Source organism: Artemia sp. Qi Xiang Cuo, chromosome 21, assembly GCF_049724085.1.
Source record: "Artemia sp. Qi Xiang Cuo chromosome 21, ASM4972408v1, whole genome shotgun sequence".
In the NCBI taxonomy this organism is placed as follows: Eukaryota; Metazoa; Arthropoda; class Branchiopoda; order Anostraca; family Artemiidae; genus Artemia; species Artemia sp. Qi Xiang Cuo.
In genome coordinates, this window is record NC_142814.1 from 44,698,101 (window position 1) to 44,712,413 (window position 14,313).

The 14,313-nt window shown below is 36.6% G+C and overlaps 1 protein-coding gene and 1 long non-coding RNA gene across 2 annotated transcripts in view; both read right to left on the reverse strand.

Annotated features, from left to right (window-relative positions):
- Window positions 1-1,056: 1,056 nt before the first annotated feature.
- LOC148939607 (uncharacterized) lies at window positions 1,057-13,429 on the reverse strand. The gene is made up of 3 exons (XR_016143533.1): window positions 10,986-13,429; window positions 2,948-3,130; window positions 1,057-1,119 (listed from the first exon to the last, which is right to left on the reverse strand). It is a non-coding gene; the product is annotated as an uncharacterized LOC148939607 (long non-coding RNA).
- A 381-nt stretch (window positions 13,430-13,810) lies between these two features.
- Window positions 13,811-14,313, reverse strand: part of LOC148939608 (tRNA-specific adenosine-34 deaminase regulatory subunit adat3) — a 1,294-nt gene continuing 791 nt past the window's right edge. The window contains exon 1 of the mRNA XM_089106975.1: window positions 13,811-14,313. This exon is cut by the window's right edge and continues 791 nt beyond it. Within this exon, the coding sequence (XP_088963101.1) occupies window positions 14,041-14,313 (273 nt within the window). The 3' untranslated portion in view covers window positions 13,811-14,040.

The window sequence follows — 14,313 nt, forward strand, 5'->3', positions numbered from 1 at the left end:
ATGTTCATCCTATGCATGCTTGTCACTTCCCAAGACACTAGAAGATTTGGTGCGAAATATCTATGCCCACTTTTCCAGAAGCGCTTCCATACGAGATAAGTATGCTGAATTTCAGGAGTTCTTTCAATCCAAAGCACTCGCATTCCTTGCATCAGGATGAACGTGTTGGTTGTTCCTTCAGGCTTGCATAAAGAGTTTTATTGAGCATCCGGTTGCTAGTACTCAGTATTTCATAGAAACCACGTTTGACGACTCAACTGCAACCAATGACCTTATCTTGTAGACATTACAAATCAAGTTGACAAAGCTATGCCTTGAATTCATGGACTACTCCCTTGGCCTCTCCAACGAATTCAACAAAGTTTTTCAATCTGAGCTTACAGTTCCTCACTCCCTAAAGGCAAGTGTCAGCAAACTTGTGAATGATGTTGCGTCTAACTTCATGGAACTGAACTATATTCGCAGTGTTGCTTTGTTTACCGTACTGCATCCTTACCTTTCAAGTGAATACCTGCCTTTAAACCAGACATATGTGCGAATAGCTGCAACCAATTCAATGCAAGGACTCGTAGATGCTCAAGGGCCAACTGATTCATCTCTTTTACCAGTCTTGTTGAAAATACTATATAGTCCTAATCAAGCACATCCAAAACCCTTCCAAGACACTTTGGTTGAACCAAGGAATGCATGAAATTTGAAACCAAAATCTCTAAGGCCACTATTTGTGAGATTTCCTGTTCTAAGAGGAAAGTGTTGCCTCAAGAAAATGGACGTAGAATGGAGGTCACAGTCAATGACCCATGTCACTGAGCTTCATTTGGGAGATGCCAAAGTTGAAGACCTGTCAGTTGAGCAGTACTGGATAAAGATAGCTAGTCTGGAGACTCGCAATGGCAAAATCAAGTATCCAGAATTGCGGAAGCGCATATCACTGATCTTCTCTTTACCTTTAAGCAATGTACCAACTGAGGGTTTTTTTAGTCCCCTGAAATAAATCAAATCCGGCATCCGAAATAGTCTCGAGAATGTCACACTAGTCTCGCTTGTTCGAGTCAACTACTGGTTGAAAAACGAAGATAAAACTTTATCAACTGTTAGCATACCGAAAGCTGTCACTGGCTTCAAGAAGAAGAGAGAGAGAAATTTATTTTTATTAAAGACCAATATTCACTAAAAAAATCATATCAAACAGACGCACCACTTGAAAATCTATACAGATTTGTTTGTAACAGGACTCAATAATTTACTCTCTTACTACAAATATATTGAAAAAAAAAAGAAAAAAAATGCAATCATATAAATAAATAAAAAATTAACCTCATGGGAACCGCGAACCAATGCTTACAGAAGATAGAAGACAGAATACAGCCCCCCCCCCCCCTCACCCATCCTTATTCATTAAGAAATTCTTTATCTTATTTTTAAAAGAAGACACACTCTCAGCCATCCTAGTGCTTTTCGGAACTATTCCATACCAAAACACCCACATGCCATAACACCAAACTAGACTTAGCAGTGTGTCGTCTCTCTTGTACATGGTCCGCGGAATTCCTTGTATCATAAGAATAGTACGCAGAATTCGATGATAAAACACCACAAAAATAATTAGGTGATAACGCCAAGGCAATTATAAAAAGCGATGAAGTGCTGGAGATGACACTTGATTAAACTTACTTATGTGTTTTAGGTTAGGTAGTGAAAAAAATGTTATATATAAATGTTATATATATATATATATATATATATATATATATATATATATATATATATATATATATATATATATATATATATATATATATATATATATATATCAATATCTGAAGTAAAAAATAACAATTTGATGCTTCGCTGTGCAGTATCAAATCATGCAATCATGTAGATTGTATGGAAATGTAAAGCAAAATATCCCTTCTTTCTAGGGAGAAAAATAGGGACAAATCAGACCTAAACATAGGTAAATTAAGGGAAAATTGATATAAAAATAGGGAAAATTGAAATCAAAAAGTGGAAGCACTGCATACCCCCTCTAAGAAATTCTACTATCCAATTTTTAGAGGGCAGTAGGATGTTTTACTACCATTTAAAACAACCTAATATCCCCTAAAAACATCCTACTACCCTTTAGAAACAACCTACTACCCTCTTCTGATACATGTCAAATATAACGAATCTAACAGGATAACAAGATACAGAGAATCAAATCGAAAAAGTAAAAATGGAAAGAAATAAAAAAATAGTAAATGATTTAAAAAAGGGGATTCAAAATCATCTCGATATACGAAATAGGCAAACTACCCCTAGAAACACCCTGCTACCCTATTTTTGGAGGGTAGCTGCATATTTTACTACTTTTTAAAACAACCTACAATTCTCTAAAAACATCCTGCTGCCCTCTATAAACATCCTAATACCCTCTAGGAACATCCAACTACCCTATTTTTAGAGGGTAGTAAGATGTTCTTAAAGGGAAGTAATATGTGTTTGGAGGATAATAGGATATTTTAGAAGGCTATAAAACATCTAAGTACTCTATTACCCCCCCCCCCCCAAACAAAAAACTCTAAAAATCCTTTTCCTTGTCACCTTAAAACTTCCTACTACCCTATAAAGATCCTACTATCCTATTTTAGGAGGATAGTAGGATGGAAATGAATAGTTCTTTCTCTGTTCTTAGATGGAAATGAATAGAAGTGAATTTTAAGTAACGAGCAAATGATGACCCGTAAAGCTTATTGCAACAAGGTCACAGGGGAAGAAAACAAAAATCCACCTATCCTGTCACTACGATTACAAAGAAGGAGGGGGGAGACGCCTATGAGCCCAATGAAGAATCTGAAGGTTTGAAAACGCGATAGTTATTAAAGTAAAATGCTTTAAAGTACTGAGCAGTAGGGAGAAAAGCTAGGCTTTGTCAGACTTACCAGACTAACCTCATCAGACTTACCATAAAGATCAGGCTTCTTTTTATTTCGCTATCATAGAAAGAGCCTCCTCGTGTTGGAACAACTGAGTTGGTTATTCGTCTAAGAACTTGGTCCGTGTCAACATCGAATAAAACCTGATAATAGGCGTAAGACCAGGGGCTTACTTTCTCTTCACTAGCTGCTCCTGCTCCTAATTGTCCTATCTATAAGAAAAATACCAAGCTAAAAAACCAACAGAACAATAATCATAATACAGTAAGAACCATGAGAAGAAAAAGAAGAGGTGAATCTCCTTGTGCTAAAAAGGAGAAAAAAAACACACATTGCCAATCCTACAAAATAACTATAATATATTGGGTACCTGCATGATATACCCACTACCTAATATTCTTCTAATATGCTTCTCTGACGCTCAATTCTAATCAAATATACCAAAATAAGATTAAAATATAATACTTTAAAAACAAATTTGGGCTATATATTTGCACTTTAGAAACTAATTTGGGGGTGGGGTGGTGGTAAAGTATAGCAGGTCTTAATGCCTGATGTGTTTGGTACAATCATTCTGCATATTATGTAGTAAGACTTTCTTTCTAGCTTCATACTGTCCAAATACTTTACCCCATCCCCCTAATGTGCAAATATATAGCCCAAATATATATTTTCATATATTCTGTCACTTCTCTTTGTCTTGTCTTACGCTAAGCTGACAGAAACTAACGAAATAAAACGGTTCTATAATGTGTCAATGAATGAACAACTTGAGCGGTACGGTGGTGGGCTTATCATACAAGTACCATATATTGATAATACATTGCTTTTACGACGAGTAATGTTACGATCAGCAGTTATAAGCATACAGTTATAACATTACAAAGCGATTAATTTAATTCGGTTTTATGTCGGGGCTGACCCACAAAACTGGACCTAGGGTCAGGTGTCAAAGCCCATTGTCTCTATACCCCAAAAACCACTACACTTAATTGGCAGTTGATGGGACATATCTCATGCCAGTGCCTTATACTGGCTGGACATTCTTCTACCAGATGCATTCTTGTTTCGATGCTGGCCATCTCACACTTTTGACAAATTGGAGACCCACTCCTCCCCATTTGGGATAAATGCTTCATGGTAAGGTTAAGCTAAGGCAGTTATTTCTTTTCATTACATCCAACCTTACTATACCAATTTTGTTCCACCCTTCTAATGCTTCAACTTCTCACTGCTTCCAGCAGCTCTGAGAAACTATGTTAAAAGGTTCTGCTTCAGAATATCTCAATAGTGCCCCTATTGATATACAATTAATATCCAATATATTATCAGAATATCCAATACTGCTCTTAGCTGATCCCTCTGCAAATGTCCTGCCATTTCATTCAAAGTGGCACCGAAATTCCCGTCTAGAAAAGTTTAGGTTTACCAATCCAGTTTAACCAGTTTTAAACGTTTTTATCAACTAATAATTTAAAAACTTCTCTTACTTGGTGTGCTTAGTTTCTTCTTCTTCTTTTATATACGTATATATATATATATATATATATATATATATATATATATATATATATATATATATATATATATATATATATATATATATATATATATATATATATATATATATATATATATATATATATATATATATATATATATATATATATATATATATATATATATATATATATATGTGTGTGTGTGTGTGTATGTTTTTCTCGCTCCACCGTGATATTTTTAAATGGTGGGTACATAAATAATAATTTTTATTATTATCACTCTTAATCTCAGAGTGCCCTTGAACCCACAAAAGGGCAATTTGGGTTCTATTGGATGTTAAACTATTCAGAGCTACATAGCAATCCAATTCTCTCTTTTGCCGAGTCGTTATATTACTGCAGAGCCCTTACGCATGCGTGATTATCAGTTAGGATATAGACATCCTGTAGTTTTCATTTGCACCAGTCTTTTAGCTGCCTGCTCTATTCCTGATATTTCAGCTTGAAAAACTGTAGCAAATTATCGCAGGTGATATTTGGAAATGGAAATTTGATGAACTAGGGAACTAACTTCCTCTACTAATAACAACGAAGTGTAGCAAAAAGTCACCTGAGGCTAACATAGCTACACACTCTCCTCCTCCATCGCAATCTATTTAAAGCCTGGGTATTTCCCGACTACCCCTTCACTTTTTCCTTACAAAATCCGTCCACCCCATTCGGGCGCGAACTGCTTTTCGTTTGGCCCAAGACGGTTGACCGACAATAATTATTGTGTCAAATAACACAATAATCTGGGCTATACATTCGCGCATGAGGGAAGGGGCTGGGGGTAGAGTATAGCTGGATTGCATGCAAATTATGTTAACTATGATTATTCTGCATGTTATGAAGCAAGTATTGTTTTCTTAACATGTTTCTTACTGTCCAGTTAGTTCTCTAGGAAAATACCCCCTGGGTATATCCCATGCATTTTGCCATGATTTTCTCATGTTTCAACCTGTCTACTCGTAAATCTATCGTACATTTTCATTCAGCTTTTACCAGAGCATTTCGTACATAAGGAGTTGTCGCAGAGACTTTGAAACAGGTTCAGTCGATTCGAAATTCATGGCCCTTTTTGAGTCAAAATTGTTTGAAGGGTAACCATTTCCCCTTCCCTCTCACGACGTTGACAATCTATCATCCTTCATCTGTAGAACGTGTCCTAACTCTCTCAACCTTTCTATTATTATTGCCCTGGAAAGCAGGATTGACCCACATTTTTCGCACAGCTTACTGTTTGAGACACGGTCAGGCAGTAGGGTACCAAAAAACAATCCGATGGCAATTTCTCTAGGAAACAAAAGTTTAGGAATTTAAGGGAAGTAGCAGCTTTATGAGGTTTATATAAAAGCTGGAAACCTTATTCAGGAAACTAGTGGTTCAAGAGCTATCCCGTTACTTGATATAAAAAAAAAGAATGTTCGATAATTTTTTTGAGCAAGCTTAATGAGTGACACCTTCGAATAGGCTTCATGTTCCATAAAACCTGACTCGTAATATCTGATTGAGTAAAATAAATTTGAATTTGTTACTTGATATTGAAACCCTTTTCTTTTAACTACCTTGACTTGGATCACTTTCAAGTGCATGTTTTATCTTTTCTCAGCGCAATGGTGACCTATTCAAATTTATTTTACTAAATCAGATAATATGAGTCATGTTTTATGGAACATGAAGCCTATTCGAAGGTGTCACTCATTAAGCTTGGTCAAAAAATTATCGAACATTCTTTTTTTTATACCAAAATTAAAACTCCTTTTTCTAATCTTCTACCTAGATCCTTACCCCAAAATGAAAAAACAAAATTCATACAAATATAAAACCTTAAACCCTTAAACCGTATAATTTTTTTTCAACTCTCCTTTTGTTATTGTATTTTTTTTTTAACAACACATCCTTGCCCACCGAGACACAAAACTATTCCCTAGTTACTCTGCTTCCACACGATTTATCAGATCATAATCTTCCTTCTGCTTTTCTTTTCGCTTCCACGTGTAATAAAAAAAAAGCGATACTCTATACACTATTTCCTTTTATTTTAGGCCTCATCATCAACTTTTAGGTACACAGCTTTCTCTAAATTAACTCCATCTTTTTTACCTGTAACACTTGCCAATAAATTCCTTAGTCCTGCTACATTTGTTTCTTGTTTTTCACATTCTAACATTACGTGAATTTGAACATTTTTTGGCGTCTCTATTTTTTTTACTAGAGTTGATTGGCTATATCAAAAAATTTTTGAATTATTTTATTTAATCCTTGATCTTATAATCTTCGCTTTTCTGAGATAATTTTGAACTGAATCACGTGTCTTCCCCCTCTTTTAAAGGTCAAGGAGCCTTGATGGGGATTAGTGCCATGTACTTATTTCATATTAATGCATTATGAGTAAATCTTTCTTTATCAAATGAATAAACACCGAATTTCTAGTCACAAGACAAATTCACATACATGGCCCTTTCCGGTATGGATATTCCATACATCAGATTCGTTATAAAAAAACAGCATCAAATATAAAAACGATTCAAATTGGATCAAAGCTACTAGGATACTACTATCACAAACAACATAATTTATAATTCTTACTTAACCATAGAAACAGTTAATATACGAGAAACCAAATAGAAAGACATTAAAAGCGGATATCCAATTTTTGTTCTTAGCAGGGACTGAGACTTGATTTCACCTTACACTAAGGGTCTTTCCGCGATCGAATACACTAACAGTAAAACTGAGTTAGAAACGATCGGCCAAAATCTAGTTGTAAGACAAAACTAACTGAAGTAGCATGAAAACCTTAGCAATTAGCCTTCTATATAATTTCCAAATTTACAGATTTAACCTTGCAATAAAAAAGTCTTCTAAGGGATGCAGAGGCAATCTAGCATTTTTTTTTCTAACATTTTTCTAACAAACGTTTTAATTTCTACATAAAATATATAACTTCTATGCATGTGCTTCCGAAAATTCTGTAAGGTAAACAGTGCCACATTAGAAGCGCCCACATTTCAGACATTAGTTAACCATCCCGTTACTAAGGTTAAGATTGGTTTATCAGCGGTATATCTTTTACAAGACACAACCAAATTTCGAAAAAGTGTAAGAGTAGTAATACCATTTGAAGACTGAGAAGGGAATCTATGTATATGTATAAATATAATTACTAAACGTGGAAGTTAGCGACAAAATGTATTCTTAATTATTTAGGAAGAGGGCAATTTTTTTTTGGCATTTTTAAATGAAAACACCCCTAAAAAGTTATTTCCGAAATCTAAGAGGGGCAAACACCCTCTCTCCGCCCCAATTAATGCCATTGGTTGAGACCACGAAAAAAGAGTGAATTCTGTGCCAGAATTAAATTCTATGACATATGGGTTTATCTTTTTACCAATTTGTTCATTTCAAAATATATTTCAATTTCAAAGTTTCTTTTACAACCTCAACTATAATTTAAAGGATCACCACACATATCTTTAGAGGCAACCGTATTCTAATCCCACACTAAGAATGTCCTGTCCCGACAGGACATTCTGGCACTTCTGGCCCGACAGGACATTCTGGCCCAGATAGTTTTTGGTTCAACATGACTTCTTCCTCTTCAGATATTAGCTATCTTTTAGAACGCAAAAGAATTATGTAGGGGCTCATTCCCACACACTAACCCCACACTAAGAATGTCCTGTTCCGACAGGATATTCTGGCGCTTCTGGCCCGACAGGACATTCTGACCAAGATAGAGTTTTTGGTTCAACATGACTTCTTCCTCTTCAGATATAAGCTATCTTTTAGAACGCAAAATAATTATGTAGGGGCTCATTCCCAAACACTAACCCCACACTAAGAATGTCCTGTTCCGACAGGATATTCTGATGCTTCTGGCCCGACAAGAAATTTTGGCCTAGATAGTTTTTGGTTCAACATGACTTCTTCCTCTTCAGATCTAAGCTATCTTTTAGCACGTAAAAGAAGTATATAGGGGCTCATTCTCCTGGGTACACAGAGCAAGGGGGGAGTTACCTTCTCCTATCTGAATTCTCGTATATTAATTAAGATGCATTCTCGACAGTTCGTTATTTTCTTCACATAGTTCGACGTTCTTGCCTTTCTCAAATCTGCCCACCCCCCCAATAGAAAAATTCCTCCTCTCGTACCTGAATGAAAAAAGAAAAATCATCGACTGATAAATAAACTATAATGAATTTTACTTCGTATTTTGAGGCATCTAATTTGTCGGTTACCGATTATACATGAATGCCATCTGAACTAGGTAACCAGGATAGATAGTACAACGTTAGAAATACACTGTCTTTTGCTTAGGACAGGAAAACGAATAGAGGCCAGGTTCTCGCTAGTTTTCACTATTTATTCCATTCTTTAACCTAAAAATAATGCGAATCCAGAATAGCATGACCCGGGTTAATGACGATATTTGAGTGCGAAATTCGCAATTCCAGCCTCCATTCCTTTTCAATCTATACGGTTTTTGAATAGTCTATTTCAAAGATTTTCATTTTAGGAAGCGTTTCAAAGAACAACAATAGTCAATACTCATTCCTAATACGAGGGCACCAAGGTTTACCCTCACCCTGCAGATGAAATTGCAAAGATTTCTTCAGCATTGGCCAGCAAAGTAGGAGACACATCCCCCTAAGAGACATTTCTCGATGGATATTATCAGAGGCCCATTCGATAAATACAAAAAACAAATTTATCTTCAATTTCCACCAAATATTACTCTAAAATATCCCATATAATCCATGCAGGCTCAAATGGCCTCAGCCTGCTGGCTTTCTCTTATCAAATCTCAAATGCTACTGGCCTCACACCCGTGAGGCTACTGACCTAACACAGTCATTCCTATATTGGAAATCTTGCACCATAAAAAACTAAAACCATTGACGATTGATTATTTGAATGTAATATATATTTATATGCATTTATATACGTTTGTATGAAAAATCATGAACGGCCTCCCATTCCAAACCTACACAATGCACTCTTCAAAATAAACAGCTAGAGTGCCTCGAACACCTCAAACTACAACCACCAGTAAAAAACCTATCTGGCCACATCATCCCAAAGAATATTGGACTCGAAATATACACCAGGCTTATCCAGTACCAGGAGTCCAAGGAGTCACTTCAAGACATACAAACTGCTAAAGTTCCTCAAACACCACAAACTGCAACCCTCAGTAAAAAGCCTGGCAGGCCACATCATCACTAAGAATATTGACCTCGAAATATACACCAGGCTAATCCAGTACCAGGAGTCAAAGGACAAAACATATAAAAAGCTAGAGTGCCTCAAACACCCCAAACTATAAACCTCCGAAAAAAGGCTGGCTGGCCAAATCATCTCAAAGAATATTGACCTCGAAATATACACCAGGCAAATCCAGTACCAGGAGTCCAAGGAGTTAATTGAAAACAAACACATATCTAGAGTTGCTCGAAAACATCACATTGTAGAACTTAGTAAAAAGGCGATCAGGTCAAATCATCACTAGGAGTATCGACCAGGAAAAAGACACCAGGCTCATTTAGTGCCGGGAGTCCATGGCGTCACTTCAAGACATATAAACTGCAGTAACTTAAATAGTTGGACACGTTATACCTAGACCGTGAAAAGGAAGAGGACCAAAAAGCCTTGACTGAAATGTCCGTAATTTTGAATGGAAGAAGAAGAAATAGACAACTTATAATCAAGGCCGTATCCAGGGGGAGGGGGACAAATCTGAACACCCTCCCCTGAGATATTCGTTCGACTTGTATCATTTCTCTTTGTTTTTAGGTCGGTTTTCTGATTTTGATTTTTTATAAGTTATAACAAGTAAGGTCAAACAAGCGACAAAGAAACTAGGGAAAAAAAATATACAACACGTTTGAATTGGTTAAGGAGAATCACGTCTTTGTTTCTTTTCAAGCAGGAATTCGGAATTTAAATTTGAATCAAGGATTTTTAATCCTTACTGAGCAGCAGTTTTAGGTAGTAGCGGGCTCCAAATTAAAAATAAATAAAATGTAGGTGAAAAACTAGCGAAATATGTTACCGTGAATGTCCGAAATACCTTCTTTTAGCTTGGATTTAGTCAGCATTATCAGTCAACTTTTTTAATTTAATGCAAGGTTTGAGGATGACAGGTTAGGTTATATTAGGTTTTTAACCCAATTTCTGATATTAATAACCAAATTTAACCCAAACTAACATAATCTAACCTAGCATTTGCCATCATAGCACTGCATAAAACTAAAAAGGCTGAGTCGCAAAGCTAATTGAATCCAAGCAGAGCAAAAGGAATTTCGGACATTCATCAGTGAATGTTGGCATTAACCAGATTTTTGACATTCACGGCAACATATATACTAACGTCTTTTCTGGCGACGTTATTAATAAGCATTATTGGTCAACAATCTTTTTTGGTCCGACACTGTTGATCAAACAATCGTGTTCTAGCGACTAAGAGAAGGCAGTTATTTTGCAATAAGGTTGTCATGTAAATCAGTAGCTGATCTCTCACCTGAACTAAGACAGGAGAAGGTACATTCATTTGAATTATCTACCCCTTTCCTCTCCAACGGGCATCAAAGACATTTACTTGCATAAAATTAAAACATTTAGAATTTCATCAGACAATAAAGAATTGCATACACACTAAAAATTACAAGAGTAAGAGTGTGTCTAACACATACATACGATATAGTAACAAAAATATAAAAAATATAGTAACATTATATTACAACAATATATTAAATATAATACATGTTAAAAACAAAATGTAACTAGCGATCCTTTCACATTTGCATAATGAAACTTTAGGTGATAATACAGTCATTCAAGCATGGCGTTTACAGGGAGCAAATTGAGTAGCATCTACACCGGGACGCCCCGGAATCCTCAACCAAAGAATATTGCCCAGAAAAGAAATCCTACACCAGGAGCATCTACACCGGGACGCCCCGGAATCCTAAACCAAAGAATATTGCATAGAAAAGAAATCCTACACCGGGAGCATCTACACCAGGACGCCCCAAATCCTCAACAAGCAAAGTCAATAGACTTTAATAGGCTAGATATGTCTCCTATTCCATATTTGAGTAAAGTTCTAGTTGAGGAGCTTCTTGCTACCTTACAAAGTTGCTGAGTTAGGTGAATAAAACTTTAAGGAATGAGTACAGGGCATAAACTCAGGATTGAGCAAAGGTATGGAGTAAAAAACATATTTCGGTAAATTTTTACCAAATCATATTATTGACTTACGAATAAAGTGAATATACCACTCAATGCCTTTTTTTATGCTCTTTCTAAATATATTAATCATTTTTGCCGGAAACGAATTTTACCCCCACCCCTATATACACATTCAGGGTATATATTTTACCCTGACACTTTCGACTATTAAAAAGGGCATCAGCCCTTTCTATTTTCAATCGAATGAGCCCTTTTCGAAGTTCCCACGACAACTCTTTCGATACAAAGTGCCCTGGTCTAAAAAAACAACAACAACAAAAATAATACATATACCCACATCGATCTTTACAATAAAAATGTCAAGACTTCCAATCACTTTCGACTATTAATAAGGGCACTAGGACTTTCGATTTCCAATCGAATGAGCCATTTTTCAAGTTTCTACGACCACAATGCTTTCTATAAACATCTTATATGCTCCCAGGGCATAAATTACAACCCTTACCCTAAGGGTTGTTAGGGTGGTTGTCATCCTCTAAGATCTAATTTCCAGAACTTTTAACTACGTGAAACAAAATGGTTATCTCAAAATTTTGATTGGATGTGTTTGGGGAAAAGGTGGGCGTGAGAGTGGTGTTAGTCGCTCTCCAATCCCTTTCCACTAAAAATGGCACTAGCCCTTTCGATTTCCAATCAAATGAGCCCCTTTAAAGTTTCTACGACAACGCTTTCAGTAAAAACCTTATATGGTCCCAGGGCATAACTTACAACCCTTGCCCTGAGGGCTATGGGAGGGGGGGGGGGGGTGTCATCCTTAAAGACCTAATTTCCAAAACTTTCAACTACGTTGAATAAAATGGCTATCTAAAAATTTCAATTGGATGTGTCAGGGGAAAAGGTGGGCGTGAGAGGGGGGTTAGTTGCCCTCAAATCACTTTTGACTGTTAGAAAGGGCACTAGCTCTTTGAATTTCCAATCGAATGAGCCCTTTTTCAAGTTTCTACGACAAAGATTTAAAGAAAAACCTTATATGCCCCCAGGGCATAACTTACAACCCTTGCCCTGAAGACTGTGGGGGGAGTGTGCTGCTCAAAGATATAATTTCCTGAACTTTAAACTGCGTGGAACAAAACGACTATCTAAAAATTTTGATTGGATGTGCTTGGGGAAATGGTGGGCGTGGAATGGGTGTTAGATGCCTTCCAATTTCTACTATTAAAAAGGGCACTAGCCATTTCAATTTCCAATCGAATGAGCCCTTTTTGAATTTTCAACGACAAAGCGTTCTATAAAAACCTTATATGCCCCCAGCGCATAACTTAGAACCTTTGCCCTGAGGGCTGTAAGGGGTTGTCATCCTCAAAGACCTAATTTCCCGACCTTTAAACCACGTTGAATAAAATGGCTATCTCAAAATTTTGATGGGATGTGTTTGGGGAAAAGGTGGGCGTGAGAGGGGGGTTAGTTGCCCTCCAATCACTTTCGACAATTAAAAAGGACACTAGCCGTTTGAATTTCCAATCGAATGAGTCTTTGAAGTTTTTGCGACAACGCCTTCTATAAAAACCTTATATGCCCCCAGGGCATAACTTAAAACCCTTGTCCTGAGGGTTGTGGGGGGGAGTGACCTCCTCAAAAACATATTTTCTATGTGGAAATCAACTACTCTGAATAAAATGGCTATCTTAAAATTTTGATTGGATGTGTTTCAGGAAATGGTGGGCGTGGAAGGGGTGTTAGTTGCCTTCCAATCACTTTTGACTATTAAAAAGGGCACAAGCCACTCCAATTTCCAATTGAATGAGCCCTTTTCGAAGTTTCTATGACAAATTCTTCGGTATGAAGGGCCATGGTCTAAAGGAAAAAAAATAATACATAGTACCGTGTTCAAACATCGCTCTTATATACCCCAAGGTGTAGCGGACTACTCATTCCCTGAGGGTTGTTGGGGAGTAACCCCCTAGAAAACATGATTCTTATCTAAACATTATTTGCGCAGAAAAGAACAGCTATCATCAAATTTTGACTGGAGGTGTTTCGGGGAATGATGGGCGTGGAGGGGGAATGGTTGCCCTCCAACAACTTTCGACTATTAAAAAGGGCACTAGCCACTCCAATTTCCAATCGAATGAACCCTTTTCGAAGTTTCTACGACAACTCCTTCAATACGAAGTGCCCTGGTTTAAGACCACGAAAAAATAAATACATTGTGCCCACATCGTTCTTTACTTTGGCAGCGCTATTGCGCTGCCTATGATAATAGCCTTGAGTACACTTCTTGATAATTCTGGGAATTATTATCATTAAATAAAATTCATAACTTGGACATGTCTTTTACATATAAATGGCAGTATATATAGCTACGAAAAAAAAACGTTATGATGTTAATCGGATTGTATTTTTCCAAAGAATACACCAAACCTATGATTAATACCATTTAATGTGTGAAGCATCACTTTTGTCACCAACGCTCCATTTTCTGACGTATTTTCAAAAAATAATCGTTTGACTCTAGAATGCAGAAGCCCCATGGCACACATAACACATGGTTCGTGGGTCATAAAAACATCATACCCGGTACACAAATAGGGAGCAGCAGTATCCAAAGTACTGTCATCTTTTTTCCTCTTTTTATGTGGTACTTCCATTGTTAACAC